This window comes from Protopterus annectens, chromosome 3.part1 (assembly GCF_019279795.1).
Source record: "Protopterus annectens isolate FY-2018-M chromosome 3.part1, PAN1.0, whole genome shotgun sequence".
NCBI lineage: Eukaryota > Metazoa > Chordata > Ceratodontiformes > Protopteridae > Protopterus > Protopterus annectens.
Window position 1 is genome coordinate 1,305,334,752 of NC_056732.1, and position 16,390 is coordinate 1,305,351,141.

The 16,390-nt window shown below is 44.0% G+C and overlaps 1 protein-coding gene across 1 annotated transcript in view; it reads left to right on the forward strand.

Annotated features, from left to right (window-relative positions):
* TMEM67 (transmembrane protein 67) overlaps nt 1–16,390 on the forward strand; it is a 4,866,727-nt gene that overhangs the window by 4,064,092 nt on the left and 786,245 nt on the right. Inside the window, exon 24 of the mRNA XM_044066290.1 lies at nt 2,650–2,752. Coding sequence (XP_043922225.1) covers nt 2,650–2,752 — 103 coding nt within the window. The remainder of the gene's footprint in view (nt 1–2,649; nt 2,753–16,390) is intronic.

The following is a 16,390-nucleotide window of genomic DNA, read 5'->3' on the forward strand; positions in this document are numbered from 1 at the left end:
TCCTGTCATGACAGTCTCAGACGCAGGCACAGATCCGACTTCTCCCATGTCTTTGGAAGCTTTACAAATATCCGCTCCAGACATTTAGGGGGAACCTTGGCTGATTACATCTGAGGAGCTGAGGGGGATACCACAAATCCTAGTTTGGGAGGAGATTCCTATTACTTTCATTGAGTGTCAACAAGGGTTTGAATCTCTTGGGGTCTTTCAGGCAGATGTCCCTCAAAAGAGAAACAAAACAAACATGTTTCCCCGTTGTTAAAGATCCCCAACATGAATGACAGGATTTTCCCAGGGGGTGTTTAATGCCTTGATGGCTTTAAAGCCTACTCAAGGAGTTACTGTACCTGCTCCTCCCTGGTCATCTTCTCCTCTTAAGAGGCACAGAGAGCAGGAGTCCTCTGAAGAGGAATTGGATTCTGAGGAAGAGTCTTTGGCATATTCTTCTGAAATCCCATCTCCCTTGGATTATGGATCTGAGGAGGAAGATTCTATTAGTCCAGATTCTCCCTTATAAGAACTCTGTTTTGGGGGCACTATTTCTTGCATGATGAGATATTTCAAATGGAACTCTTCTTAGGTTTTTGATATTCAAAAGAGCTATTATGAGCTACTCCAGATGGAGTCTCCCAAACCTTCTGCTGTTCTTCCAGTCCTAACTGCCCTCTTGGATACCTTTTCAGCAACATTTGTTTTCCCTGATTCTCATTCTCCAGCCCCCAAGAAACCTGATAGATTTTACAAGGTGCCTGATGATTGTAAGTTTTTGTACAAATACCCTTCTACTGATCCTTCTTTAGTGTTTGTCTCTTCTGACAGACCTCCTAAACATTTGCCATCTACTAAACTTCTTCCTTCAGATAAAGACATTAGACCTTTGGTATGTCTAGGTAAAAAGGTGCACACTGCTGCCACACTGACTTTTAGGGCTATTAATTACCAGATGCATATGACCAGATATGTGTTAACCTTTCTTTCTCAAGCAACTCCAGCAGTCTCTGACCTCCCTGAGTCAGAAGGGAAGGTCTGGACCCTTTCTTTACTGGGTTCTACCTCTCAAGTGACTTGCCACGCTATTAAATGTAGTTATGATGCAGCTGATGCTTCCTCTAGGGCTGCTCCCTTTGGTTCTGTTTTGAGAAGTTAGAAGAAACTTTTGGCTCTGCTACATCTGAGCATTTTTAAATGGAAGGCCTCGCAGGAATTGAAAAATGTTTTGTGTCTCTTGTCCCTAAATTACAGAAAAAATATCTATCCAAATTTGTACGCAGACAGCCTCTCACTCCTAAAGGTAAAAAGGGTTGTAGGTGTGTATCCACTGCTAAGTCTACTCAGATTACTACTTCTCAGAAGCCTCCTTTTCAAGACAAACCAGGTTCTATGTCACAGTTTACTTTTCCTCTCCCTAGGCCAGGTTCCCTTAGCCCTTCTTTTTTCTCTGTCCCTTCCCAATACTCTCCTCCTTGGTGCTGAAATTCGTGCCCGACAAGCTTGCACGTCTTTGACTCAAGGAGGTTCATTATATTTGACACTATTATTGATAGTAATTGCCTCAGCTTGCAGTATTTCAAGGCTTTATTCTCTGATTTAGATGGTACCTCGTAGTTTTTTTAAAAAAAAGTGTGTGTTTCTGACTGGGCTAACCCACCTTTCTTTCAAGAAGTACTTCTGGATCCCTTCCTGAAGTACTAGTCACTACCATTTCTATTTTCAGGCAAAGAATCCAGCAGGGGGAGATTCCTTCTTATGCTTGGTCTTCACTGCTAGCTCATATTTTACCCAAAAAGAATGCATTGGTTCAGGGAGATGAACTAGACATTTGTCTTTATTGCTTTTCAGGTAAGTAGTACCTATCTGTAGCTAAGAAAACCTTACACTAATAGATTGCTGATAGTATTATTTTTTTCACCAAGCAGCTAACTGCCCATAAACCTTTACAGATGAAGTTCACTGTGGCAACGTCTAGTTCCTATTGTAGGAATGCCTCCATTGCAGACATTTGTGCCATCGTTACTTGGTCAGTGTGCACTTTTAACAAGAATTATTCATTGAAGCATATTAACAGAATTGTGCCTCCTTTGCCATTTCAGTGCTTCAGAATTTAACTTTCTCATTTTCAATTTCAAGATTTCTGGTTGTTACCTTCCTGGTTGGTTATTTTGGTACTGCTGCAGATTTTTCTTCCTAACTGTTGCCCACTGTAAAGGACTCCTTGACGTAAGAGGTAAGATATGTGAATATTTACAAAATCAGATGGCCCTCAGGAGGGTCCATTATGGTCTAAACGTCCATCCTCTTACTAGCCACCTTTTTAGAAGGCTGTTCAAGTTGCCTTTCTTTTAAGTAAGTTAGATTTCTACATTTATATTTATTTGTGTTGTCTTGTTAGTGTTCTCACACAAGTTCTACTAAGCTTCAGTTAGACAGTGTAAGGCTATGAGGACTGTCCTAGTCCTCACTCATGATGCCATGGTAACACTAGTAGGATGCATATGTATCTATGTGTGCATGAACAGTTGAGGACTGAAAGAAGTGTCCTAAGGAGGTGATCCCAAATAGCTCTCAACCACTACCTATTGCAAGGGGGGAGGAGTCTTTAAGATCAGCAAATGTGGTGACCACTCAATTTAGTGTTGTTTCTTCTTTTAGGCTCATCGGGAAATGGATTACATAGTAAAAGACAAGCTGCTTTTTGAACGAATTCTCGACATGGAGTTTATGGAACCCATGGACAGAAGCATCTTTTATAATGGTATGACTTTGCTTAAAGCAATCTTTACATAATATGCTGTTCATGGTAGTAATTAATTCTGTGGAATAAAAATTAAGGAACAAATCACATTTTATTATACTATTCATAATGGTGATATTTGAAAGCCCTCTCAAAATTAATTAGATGTTTACATTTAGTTGCAGGCAGAGTAGGAGAGTCAGCCTGTGATTGAAAGTGTATCAGCATTTGTTCGCAACTTATGGGATTTTTAACCAGCTCCAATCGTGTTCCTCAGTATGAAATTTCTTAGTAGTACCCATTGCCAGACTTGTACCAAAGTAGACCTTGTATTTTAATGTACTGAAAGTGGTCTTGTACTGTCTTGTTCAAACCCAGCATATTGCTGTAACCATTTTCAGGTGGTCTTATCACTTGCAAATGCTGGATTAATCATCTTTTGACTGAATGTTTCTCAAAGTTTAAAGTGCTGTATTTTTATTTAGAATTAGTTTTCCCAATTTTTTCTTTAGAATTACTTTGTCAGTTTGAATTTTTCACAGTACCTGCTTTGGTCTGATTTTCATATTTTTTTTCTATTGCCTTTTTATGGGTGTCATTATTGATTATTCAAGTTTGTCTTTCCATTGAAGTATCATAGCAAAATAAGCTAAAGGTTTTAAAAAATCTTCATCCCCTTATGTCAGGACCACAATGAAGCACACCAGAAAGGAACTGTAAAGGAGGGTATGGGTTTAAGGGTGCTACAGATAGCAAAGAAAGCTACACATCTTTTTTTCCTTTGTCAGGAAATTAAGGAATGATGTCCAACAGTGTAGTAAGCTCATGCACAATTGTATTTCATACTCCAATTCTAAGTATAGCCAGTGTATTGGCAGACAAATGTATTCCTAACTTTACCCCATCTACCAGCATTTTTGCCACCAGTATCCATGAAAATGTAGTTTCCCTTGAAATCACATTGGAACAAGCTATATACTCCTGTCAAAGGCAAAAATAATACTTCATTGGGACCAGCCAACATACCTGGCTGGGTTCTTATTTCCAAGTACACACTGCCTGAGCCTCTACTTAAACTGTTCAGCCTCATCCTATCCTCATGGTCTGTGCCAAATATGTGGAGAACAGCCACTTGACTCCCATATGTAAGAGTGGCCCTCTACAGACCTATGTAATCCTAGGGCCGTCAGCCTCACCTGCATTATGTGGAAAGCCATGGAATGTTTCATTGCAGAACTCATTTCTCCAGACATAGGCAATTTAACTGGTATAGATCCCAGTCAGTTTGATTTTGTGAAGCACATGCCCTGTCTTCTGAACCTACTAAGTTTCTTTGAAAAGGTTACAGAGTCTGTGGACAGTGGTCACTGCATGCATGCTGCTTATCTTAGCATGGACATGACTTTTGACAGTATCCCCTATATAGGTCATTGTCTGCATTCCCACTTTTCACATTTTATATGTGTTTGGTGTGACATAAGCTAAATGTAAACTTGTATGTTGACTGTTGAATTGCAAGATGGCTTTCCAGCAGATCCCAGGTTGTAAAAGCTGGTGGTACCATCTCTGAACATAAAATTTTAACTAGTGGTATACCACAAGTATCAGTGTTGTTACCCTTCCTTTTTGACATTTGTTCTGCAGACTTCCAAACCAGTAGCCTTTAAGTATGATTGACCTAGTTTGTTGATAACTGCAAACTGGGTGCTGTGTGCTCACGTATCCACTTTTACTAAACTACAGAAAGGGCTAGAATATGCATATATCTACTGTACAAAAACAGTCTCAAACTAAATGCTAAAGAAACACAATGTAGCCGTGCTCAGCAAAAAAAGTTGCTCAAACCTCAGATGTTAAAAATGGTACTCCTCTTCAGTCAGATACCGTTAAGAGACCTGTGTACCTATGTGGACAACTGTCTCATTCGATCATCATGTTTCCACTACAGTCAGAAAATCCTTCTATCTGGCCCAGTTTGTTTCTGAGGGAATAACTTCAAGATCCACAAAAGTTATCCTACCACAGTAGTCTTCCCTTGTTAGACCCATCAGCAAATAGTCTGCTTCCTTTGATATGTATAAAGCCAATCATATTGCTCAAGTGGAAAGTCACTAAAGATTTCTAAGAAAGTTAAAGGTCTTAAATTCATCCAACTGTCCTGATAGAGTAACATGACTTTCCTTTTATTTAGTAGCCTACAGGCTGGTCTGAGGTTACCTGTCTCTCACTTTGTAAGCCATGAAACACACAATCCTGTCTGACTTCCTATTTCTTTGCAAAACAAATGTCTCTACAAGCACCCACGCTAGGGACCTAAATCTAAATTCCATCCTATGCAGCAAGTTACCACTACAGGTCAGACAAAGTACTACTATGACTGTATTTAAGGTTAGTCTTGATGACTGAATTTGTAGACCCAAATTTACTCCAAAGTTTTACAGCCCTGCTCAGTTTGAGAGGTGTGCACTATTAATTACTTGAAAAGGGAGGCAAGAACTTTTAATTATCTTCTTAAAAGTTTATATGGATTAGCATCTTATGGTTCTACATGTCTTTGAATGACAGCTGTCTCCAAAAGATTTGATGTTATGTGATCCTATCTCGCCTACATTCTGAATGATGGGTTCGGAGCCGATCCCTCGGCTCCATGCCAAAGAGCGAAGTCTCTTATTGGCTGAGCTTACTATATCCCAGGATGCACCACCACCAGTCCCCCAGATCTCGTTTGCCGCTTCCCTGCGAAGACGTGGTCTCGAGCTGGCTGGGCTAAGTAGTTTATTAAACTAACTTTTCTGTCAGTTTTTGCTGTTTTTGCTCACAAAAGCTGTTTTAACAGCTATCGCTAACTTTGTGTACGATTTGGACTTGGATTTGTTGTGTGTGATTGAGTTCAGTTTGTTTTCCCTCCATTCAGGGCCTTCCCGGACTGTTAATATTTGAATTACAGGGTCTCTAATAATTGTTCAAATTGGGTTAGAGTTACCTGTTCTTTTACAGGAAGAGTTGGCTTTATTTTTACTGTAAGCTTATATCAGTAGTTAAAATTTAGTGTACTTTCCTGTCAGAGTGACTAGATTTGTGTATCAACATGTCTCAACCCCATAGGCCTTGGCTTTAAGAAATGTTCTAAATGTGCTTTTAAGATGTCTGTTACTGATGACCATCTACTGTGTGTGTATTGTTTAGGGGCAAAGCACTTGCAGGAGTCATGCAGCGTATGTCACGCTTTTTCCTCTAGGGTCCTCCAGGAGAGGAAAAATAAATTGATTCTCAAAGGCTTGATTAAACCCTCTTTCGAAGAAGCCTTGGCTTCCTCTCCGACTCCTGCCAAAGAAAAGGGCTTGGCTCCGACCAGTCCGTCGGACCCGACTGCCAAGAGACCTAGGCAGGCCTCTCCTTCGGCTCCAAAGACTTGGAGCCGAGGTCTGCCTCGATGCCTCCAGTATCGACTCCTGGCTTCGGAGCCGATGGCTGGGGCATCGAGGCGGGTCACCGGCTCCACTGCTCTCGGGCCGACAAGGGTCGCCGCTCAGACACTTCCTCCTCGGCGCGAAGTCTACCTCGGCACCGATGGAATCTGGTGTGTGTGTTTCCTCGGCGCCGATTCTCATCGAGTCGCCTCGAGCCGGTCCCCTAGTCCCTTGGGGCCGAGGAGAGGTCTTCGAACCCGTTCTGTTTCCTCTCGGTCTTGAGAATGTCGGATTCTGATATAGACAGGGTGCTCCAAAGACTTTTCCAGTCCCCAGTCTTCCAAAATTTGTTTCGGTTCCGACCCAGTTGGCCTCGGAGCCGATGACCATGACCCACCCCATTGCCATTCCTCCTCCGACTGCTTCGCTCCGTCGGGCAGGTGCTCTTGGAGCCGGTGGAGATCTCAGGGTCGGCTCCGACCCTTACTCCAACCAGGCCTCGGGTCCGAGTTTGTCTGTGAGACTTCTTCGGCTGGACCCGAGGGTGATGTTTGGGACCTTTGCTTTCGGTTCCGAGCCTCCCTCTCGGTGCGGACTTCCGTCTGCCATCATGGCCCGGAGACCGGATTCTCCCAGGATTCTGGGGGTCCGGCTTTCAGGGCCATGAGGAGTGCCTTAGCCAAATCCTCTTGACCATCTCTCCGGTTCTACCAGCACCTTCCCTGGGCGTGGAGACTGGGTCTTTGGCAGTTCCCCTGTCCGTAGCCAGCGGAGCCCGAGGCCTGAGGTTACCCCAGTGGGGTTCCCCTCTTCCTGAGGGTTCTTGAGTCATCTCCAGAGGATCCCCAAGGAAGAGATCGTGCAAGAGGAAGCACGTGGACTCCCGAGTCTATTACATCGGACACGGATATGGATGATGCGGAGGGGTCCCCTAAGTCGTCCTCGGAAGATGTCTCCTTTGCAGACATCTTAGAGATCCTCAAACAACGAGGCGGCTGGATGTCCAAACCCCCTCTAATCAGTGCTCCTCAAGGCCTTTGGGGCTCAGCCCTCCGCCTCCTGGGTGTCTCCGCCCTTGACGAGCTTCTGGATTTAGTTTGTCGGCGGGGGACACCTCGGATACCGTGGAACCAGTCCCTTCTCACCCAAACAAATTCTTATCTGCTCCCCGAGAAGGAGTTCCTTACTAAAGGCGTGGCTGTAGATGCCATGGTGGTGGCATCTGCTACACAACAGGGCGTGGCAGAGGCTTCAACGTCCATCCATCCTCCTAATAAGGAGTCTAGGAGTATGGATAGGTAAGCGCACCCTGACTTCAGCGGCCTTTACCTTAAGGTCTCTGAATTATTTGGCACATTTTACTAGGCTTCAGAGGGATCTGGTCAAGGAGTTGTCAGACTCCTCTCGGTAACCTACCTGAGCAGCTAGCCCAGTCCGTTAGCTCTCAGTTGGCTATCCTTACGTCAATTGCTAACTCGTCCATGAGGCTCATTTCTTATGCGGCGGGTAGAGCGGCAGGCACAGGCGTTGCTCACGTGACAAGCCTGGCTCCGCTTGTGTCAGTTTCGCGGAGGCCTTCAAGTCTTCCTTCAACGCCCTTTGATGGGTCCTCATTGTTTGGACCCAAGGTGAAAGACACCCTTACCGCTGTGAGCAAGAGGGAAAACGTTATCTGCCGTAGGGGCCCGTTATTCCACTCCCTTCTACCCCAAGGCCAAAGGAGGGAAAATGTGGTTCGAAAATCTCGCAAGTTTTTCTCCCAACAGCAGGAAGATTCCCTCCAGAGGCAGAGGGCGGGAAATTTTTCAGGGAGACGCCGTCCCAGAGGCGGCAGAGGGCCCGCAATTCTGGAGACCAGTCCTTTCGTGGCTCTTCAGCCTCCCACGACATGAGGATTGCCCGGCTGTGCTGCTCCGGAGCCAGTCGGGTGTCGTTGCCAAGCACCTAGAAGCCTGGGAGTCAATCACTCAGGACAGATGGGTGCCGGATAACCGGAGGCTACACCATCCCATTCAAGTCCTCACCCCTTCGTCCAAGAGAATCCCGGACCCACCACCCAGTCAAAGGGAAATAGCAGCCGCAGAAGCTTCAAAGCTGCTAGAAAAAGGAGTCATCCAACCGGTCCCCACAGACCAAATCGGATCAGGAAATTACTCCAGGTTCTTTTTAGTGCCAAAAAAGACAGGGGACCTGAGACCAATATTGGATCTCAGCAGATTAAACCTATCCGTCACGAAATCCAAATTCAATGGTCACGTTGCAATCCATTCTCCCGTTGTTGGAGAAGGATGTTTGGATGTGCTCCATAGACCTCAAGGACGCCTATTATCACATACCGATACATCAGGCGTCCAGAAGGTATCTGCGCTTCAGCCTGGGAACCAGTCATTACCAATTTTGTGCTCTGCCCTTTGGTCTCACCACAGCCCCCAGGGTGTTCACCAAGTGTTTGGCAGTAGTGACGGCTCACCTGAGAAGTCTTGGATTCCAAGTGTTTCCCTATCTCGACGACTGGCTCCTGACTGCCACCACCAGGCATCTACTTATGGACAACCTCAAAGCCACCATCTCCTGGGTGTTTCCCTAGGGATTACATTCAATTGGTCAAAGTCTGTCTTGCTGCCCTCTCAGCGCATAAAGTTTATAGGAGCAGAGATAGACTCAAGATTGATGCGTGTCTTTCTTCCTGCCGAAAGGATTCGAACTTTACAGGGCCAAGTTCTAGCTCTGATCTCAAGATCCAAAGCCCCAGCCAGGATGGTCCTACAGGTTCTAGGCTCAATGTCTGCCACGGTACTTTTAGTTCCTCTAGCAAGGTTACACATGAGGATTCTTCAGTGGCTCTTATCAACTCAATGGTCCTTTCAAGATCTTCCCTCAATCATCACATCATGATTACGGAAATATGCAAAGGGACCTTCGCTGGTGGCTTCAGACATCCAACTTGGATTAGGAAAACCCTTTGTTCTCCCTCCAGTGGTTACCCTGACGACAGATGCCTCCCAGATAGGGTGGGGGCATTGTCTGGGCAGGCTAGTTCAGGGATCCTGGCTTCCGGACGAAGCTCTTCTCCACATCAACGTGTTGGAGATGAGGGCTGTACTTCTATCCCTACAGGCCTTACACAAGTTCCTTCCTCAGGGCATCATCGCCATCCACACAGACAACATGTCGGTGGTTTGGTATCTGAACAAACAAGGAGGGACCAGATCGTATCCCCTTTGCAGAGAGGCCATGAGAGTGTGGGAATGGGCTGTAGCTACCAACCGCTTCTTGGTAGCGACCCACATCCCGGGAAAGTCAAATGTATTGGCGGACAAATTAAGCAGGACAATTCTCTCTCCTCACGAATGGTCTCTAAACCGCAGTAGCAGCCCAGGTTTTCAAGAGATGGGGGCCACCTATTTGCGACTCCACAAAACACCAAGTGCCAAAGGTTCTTCTCCTTGATTCCACATCAGGAAGTACCAGCCATGGATGCTCTAGCACAACCTTGGCCAACAGGGTTGCTTTATGCTTTTCCCCCAATTCCACTCCTTCCCAAAGTTATTCAAAAAGCTTCTCAGCTAGGGTCTTCAATGATTCTGATTGCCCCATACTGGCCTCGTCAGATATGGTTTCCTTACCTGAAAAAGCATGCAGTGGACGATCCGTGGACCTTAGACATGATCCCGGATTTGCTAATCCATCAGTCGGGACATTGGCATCAGTCCCTTCAATCTCTGAAATTGACAGCTTGGCTCCTCCACTTCCAACCTTAGTTAGAAGTCACACACTAGACCCGGAAGTTGTTCACATTTTATCTTCGGCCCACAAACCTACCACTAACAAATTGTACCTCAGTAAGTGGAAGAGGTTTGCTATCTGGGCTCAACTCAAGGGCTTAGACCCTATCACTGCTCCTGTCCCAGAGGTTTTGAAATTCTTAACATCCCTATTTAATCAGGGATCTTCTGTCTCAACTATTAAAGTTCAACTAGCTGCTATCTCTAAATTCCATGAATCCACGGATCCTCCTTTGATGAGCAGCAGATTATGCAAAACATTCATTAAAGGTGCGAGCCTGTTAAGACCACCAGTTTTTCATCCTGCACCTCCGTGGGATCTTGATTTGGTGCTGCGCATTAACATCTCCCCTTTGAACCGGCTGCTACGGTTAAAATATCTGTCATGGAAAACGGCATTTTAGTGGCTATTACTTGCAAGAAGGGTCTCAGAGCTTCAAGCCCTGTCTATTAAACCACCGTATTTGATTTTCCACAAAGATAGAGTATCACTTAGGCCTAATCCATCCTTTGTCCCAAAGGTCTGCTCTAGTTTCTGTCTTCAACAATCTCTAGAACTACCAGTTTTCTTTCCAAAATTCTCTAATGAAGCAGAATACACTCTCCATAAATTGGATGTTCACAGGCAATTACGCTTCTATTTAGACAGGACTCAGCAACCGTAAGTCAGACCAGTTGTTTGTGTCCTTCTCAGATAATAAATTGGGCCAAACCATCACAAAAGCTACAATCTCAAAATGGATCAGAGATTGCATAACTCAGGCCTATTCTTCTTGAATAAGCAACTTGCACCATCTATCAAAGCTCATTCTACCAGAGCTATGGCTACTTCTATAGCTTTTCATTCCAAGCTCGCTATTTCCGAAATTTGTGCTGCGGCCACTTGGTCCAACCCGCACACGTTCATTTCCCACTACAAATTGGATGTGGCATCTAAAGGACGAGCTTCATTTGGTTCCACGGTACTCAGGAGTGTTTTCCAGTGAGCCACCCAGGATTCAGGTGCTAGGGACGCTGTCCCATCATTCAGAATGTAGGCGAGATAGGATCACATAACATCTTTTAGTTATGTACTCACCATAACTTCAGATGTTTGGGATCCATCTCGCCATTCCTGATACCCACCCTCCTTCCCCTGCCTTGCAGATCAGAAGAGATTGAGCGGTTTTGAGCTCTACTGTTTTTATCTTGTTTCATCTGACGATGTTATATAAGCAGGGTATGCATGTGTGCATGTATGCGGACAAACTAGATCTGGGGGACTGGTGGTGGTGCATCCTGGGATATAGTAAGCTCAGCCAATAAGAGACTTCGCTCTTTGGCATAAGCGTGCCGAGTCGGAGCCGAGGGATCGGCTCCGAACCCATCATTCAGAATGTAGGCGAGATGGATCCCAAACATCTGAAGTTATGGTGAGTACATAACTAAAAGTTCAGCTGTGTGGATTCTTTGTTTATGGAGCATATCTTAGACTTGTGTATAAGAATTTTAAGGTCACTACCAGAAATAGTTGAAAGCCTTGCATTCCTATTTAAATTAATGGCCAAAAACAAACCTGAAAGAGGAACTTGAGTCTGGTGAGGTAGAAGAAATCTCATTAAAATCCACTAGAGCACGCCCTCACTATATGCTCTTGATGGAGAAAAAATGTGTTTCCCCAAAAGTACAACAGAAGAAGGTAAATGAGTCTGTGAGGGGAAAAGGAAAATGGGAAAGTTCAATTTTCTGTGTCTGTGAAAGCCAAAATGATGGAGGTTATTACTGAGAAGTAATATATGTGACCTTTGATAATGATGAAACTTTATTGGGTTTCACTGCAAAAAGAAAAGGAGCCAAAGATTCTATGCATATCCACCTGCTAAAGTTTAAGGTTTCAAACATGTCTTTGTCGGTTAAGGAAATTACAAAGGTCTGACACAGAAGTGTGTTGGTGTAATGGTAGTGCAATAACCACTGGCTTACTTGGCATGATTTCACTCCGTAATACAAGCTAGGCTGTCATTTATAGGCTTGGCTGACATGTCTGAGTCTTCATCTATAGAGGATTCTGAGAGATAAAAGGAGGAAGGCCCCCTTGTCAACATTACTTATGAGTACTAACTGTAACTCTGTCCCTGACCTTAACTTTGAACATTATTTTAGAAGAAACCCTTTGTGCAACACTACCACTAAGACAAATTACCTGGATGTGTGGTGGTTTTTTATGTGATGGAATTACAAAAGGAAACTGTTTCCTTTTCCTCTTTTGCAATCTTTTTTGATTTTGATAGTTTTTGTTGTGTTGATTTTCTAAATACCTGCATCTAACACTTGTGTCGATGCTTGTGCGTTTTGATAAATCAACATGAACTTGTATACATAAACACACACACAGTTGTCATCCACTCTATAAAATGTCAGGTTGACAGAGTGAATGATTGTGAAGTGCTGACGTGTTCCATTCATCAAAATTTTAAGATTTCATTAAAAAGAACATTGAATGCATGTGTGTAAGGTAATTGTGGGTTTCGGAAACCAACTTAAAATCATTCAGATTTGCTGAAAGTTTCAGTATTAGGAGGTGGGAGTATGTTTGTACAAGTGGGTTAGGGTAACAGCTAAATAAGGGGCTAGAGTTAGTGGTGTTTGTGTGTGTGTGTGTGTGTGTGTGAGTGTGTGTGAGTGTGTGTGTGTGTCCAAGTGTATTATGTTGTGGTAGTGTTACAGAAAGGATTTTTCTTAAGGTAAGGTGCAGGGTTAGGGGCAGGATTAGCATTACGTTTAGTAGGCATTTCAATGCAATTTGCGCCTACCTTTTATTAAAGGTCCCACTTACAATTCTTTTATCTCTCTCTCTCACTGTATTCACTGCTTCTAGTATGGGTGGTTTAGATATCGATTTCCATTTTTAGGTAATTGCTTTTTTGGCAGCCGTCAGTATTAAACTCATCATTAATATGTTTAGGCAGTTTAGATCCTGTATCCCAAGTGTTTACTAATGTTAACATTCTGACATCGGCTAGGGTACCAAAGCTTTACCTTCCCTAGGTCGTATGTCTGACACATGACCTTAGGTCATATGCTTTAGAGTGTAAAGACGGATGTATGAGCATGAATCCTCAGACTACCTCAGCACCAGCCCAAACACAGGTCATACATCTGTCATACTATTAATTGTTTGGTCATTTGTACCTTTATTATGTTATTTTGTTAAATTTGTAGATGTCAGCCTAGGAGAGCTAAGTGTGAGTGTGGTAGGCAGATTCCATGCAAGGACTTGCATACCAGGAGTCTTTTTTGCCTAGGCCAGGAACAGAATTACAAATCTTGCTCTGTCAGTCATTCGTTCCAAAAACCCTTAAGGTTCAGGCTTTCTACTGTCAGCACCTTTCTCAAGACACAGCATCTTAAACGCTTGGCCCAGTCTAAGATGGCTGATTCAGCTTCATCGGACATACTACTGCCACTGAAGAAAAAAATGAAGAGGCCTCAAACAGATCTGCAGTCAAGTGTTTTCTGATGCCAGTGTATCTGATGAGGTTTCAGAACCTGTGGTACATCAGGCTGCTTCTCAGTTGCCTACTACTGAGACCCTGTTGGAGGTCATTGTGGCTGCTGAGGCCTTTCAGACTGCCAATACATCCAAGGACCCATGTCTTACAATTTCTGAAGGACCACATGACGTCCCTCAAATCCTAGTTAGAGAAGAAATCCCAAGATCTTTAATAGAGGTCAGGCATGGTTCCTTACCTATGCTTCTCATCCAGGTGGACATCATGCCCAAAAAGAAAAAGCAGAAGACTAAGCATGTGGCTTCCCCCTCAGCAGCTGGAGAGGAAGAGTGGATGGACTTCTCATTATGTCTTTGAAGCAGCCCTCCTCCTGGTCTCCAAAACCACAAGATACTCCTCTTAAATCTTCTTTGGTTTCCTCTTACTCTAATGAGGAACAAGACTATGACTGACCATTCTCTGAACTGTTCCTCTGCATTCTCCAGGGCAGATCTCTTCCAATGAAGGGGACTCCCTGTCACCTGATTCCAGTATACAATAGGCTTTTTGGGGGGAAACTACACAAAATGTGATGAAACATTTTGATTTGTAGTCGGTGCAGATCTCTGATGTTCATAAGAGGGTACTATGCCCTCTTGGAGATGGGTACACCTACCCCTTCTCCCATCCCACCTGTACTTCAGGTTTTACAGGGTGCCTTTCAGTCCAACTCTTCTGCCCCTTTTTCTCAACCACCAGCTCCTAAGAGACCAGACAGGTTTTACAAGTTCCCTAATGACTTATAATATCTAAGAGCCCTGTGGTAAATCCTGCTGCGGCGTCTCTCTCTTCTGATAAGCCCTCCAAGCTTCTGCCCAATGCTAATGCCATACCTACTGATAAGGATAGTAGGGCTATGGATAGATGGGGAAGAAGGGTTATACCTGCACCAACCTTGCCTTTAGGGCAATTAATTACCAGACTCAAATGACAATGTATTTGATTTCTGTTCTTAACTCCATAAACAAAGGTATCTTTTTTTATCCTTCAGCAGCAGACTCTAAGTAACAGATGCAGAGCTTACTTTTGCATGCCTTTCAGATTGCCAGACACAGCATCAACTGCAGTTGCAATCCTGTGGATGCTGCTTCTACGGCAGTTAACACTGGTCTGTTAACCACAGATATGCACGACTTCATGGTTGACTTATGGCTGAGGATTTTAAATAAATTTAAGTTTAATTTAAAATTCTAGATTTGCCCTATTTAGCCCTCGGGCAGTCAGTCTGTTCAAAACTCTCCCAAGACCAAGGTAAAACCATGAAAGATTGCAGACAGATCCTAATCTCCTTTCTTCCTAGATACCATAGGAACTACCCAGCTAATCTACCTTCTTCATAAGAAAGGATCCAAGGACAGTCCAGAAACAAAGGAAACAACCATAAAAAGATTTTCTGAAAAATCCCCAAGGGAACCTCCAGTTGGAAGGACACACTTTGCAGGCAAAAATCTGTAACTGCTACTGCAACATCCCTTCTCCTGTCCCCAGCCCCATTACCCATCTTTCTCAAAGTGTACCTGGCCAAGTGGGAAGCTATTACCATGGACAAGTGTTTCCTCTCTCTCCTCTGGGACAGCTGTGCTATGTCTTTGGAAAACAATCCCCCTTTGACAGGCATGCCACTACTTCCTCAAAACCAAATTTTCCTTCTGACTCGCATTATTCAAGACCTCTTGAATCAGGGTACCATTGAACAAGTCCTCAAAGAATTCATGAAAAACTGGTTTTATTCCAGGATTTTTCTAGTCCTAAGAATGGAATGGTAATGGAGACCAACCTTAGACTGTCTATCCTGAACACTTAACTGGAGGTACCATTTTTCAAAATGTTTTCTCTACAGACTCTTCTACTTTTTATCTTCCCACAGGCTTTTTTAGTATCATTAGATCTCATGGACTCCTACTTACACATTCACATTTATCTCTGCAGGAGATTCATCAGGTTTTTCTCTGGTTCCTGTCATTTTCAAATTACTGCTTTACCTTTTGGTCTTTCCACAGCCTCAAGAAGATTCACAAAGTACCTAGCTCCTGTGGTAGCTTTCTGCAGCATTCAAGGAATTCAGATTTCCCCTACATGGATGACCACCTGTTCTGGGATGTTTCCCCAAAAATTCTTCTTAAGCATCTTCAATTCACCCTCCATTTTCTGACAGATCTGGGTTTCACTATAAATTAAAAAAAAAAAAATCACACATAGTTCCTACAATAGGACCTATTGTTTCTGGGTTGCAGACTGGACACACAGAAAATGAATGCCTTTCTGCCCCATGAAAATTCTCAGCCTGTCCTTTTACTTCCAGGACCTCTCCTCTGCAATCCATTGCAATGGAGATACTAAAGACTTTGGGATTCATGGCAGCCACCATCCCTATGCTCCCCGTGGCCAGACTCCACATGAGGAAAATCCAGTGATGTCCGAAGTCTGTGTGTTCCCAGCACTGCCACCCGTTGGGCACCCTGATTGCCCTCCTCCTGCTATGGCTCAAGAATGAGCTTGGTGGAAGGTTCAGATCATCCTCATTCCGGGATTACCTTTCACACCTCCTCCCCCTGTTCAACAGATTCACATGGATGATTCGGGTGAGGCATGAGGGGCATGGACAGGATCACACAGAGTGCAGGGGAAATGGCAACCCAAGTTCCTGAAAGAACACATTAAGCTAAAGGAAATAAGGGCTCTTCTGCAAGCTGTTCAGATTTTTGCCCACCATTGGAGACCAAGGCCACTCCAGCTATACATAGACAACACCACAGTTATGTGGTACATAAACAGGGAGGCACCAACTATGCAGGTTAGCAGAGAAGCCTTGAATTTGTCAACACAAATGAACCTCATGCTCACTGCCACATACATCCCCTTTTGGTACAACATGCTAGTAGACTTCTTAAATTGCTTCCTTGATGACCTTCACAAGTGGGCCTTGAACAGAGA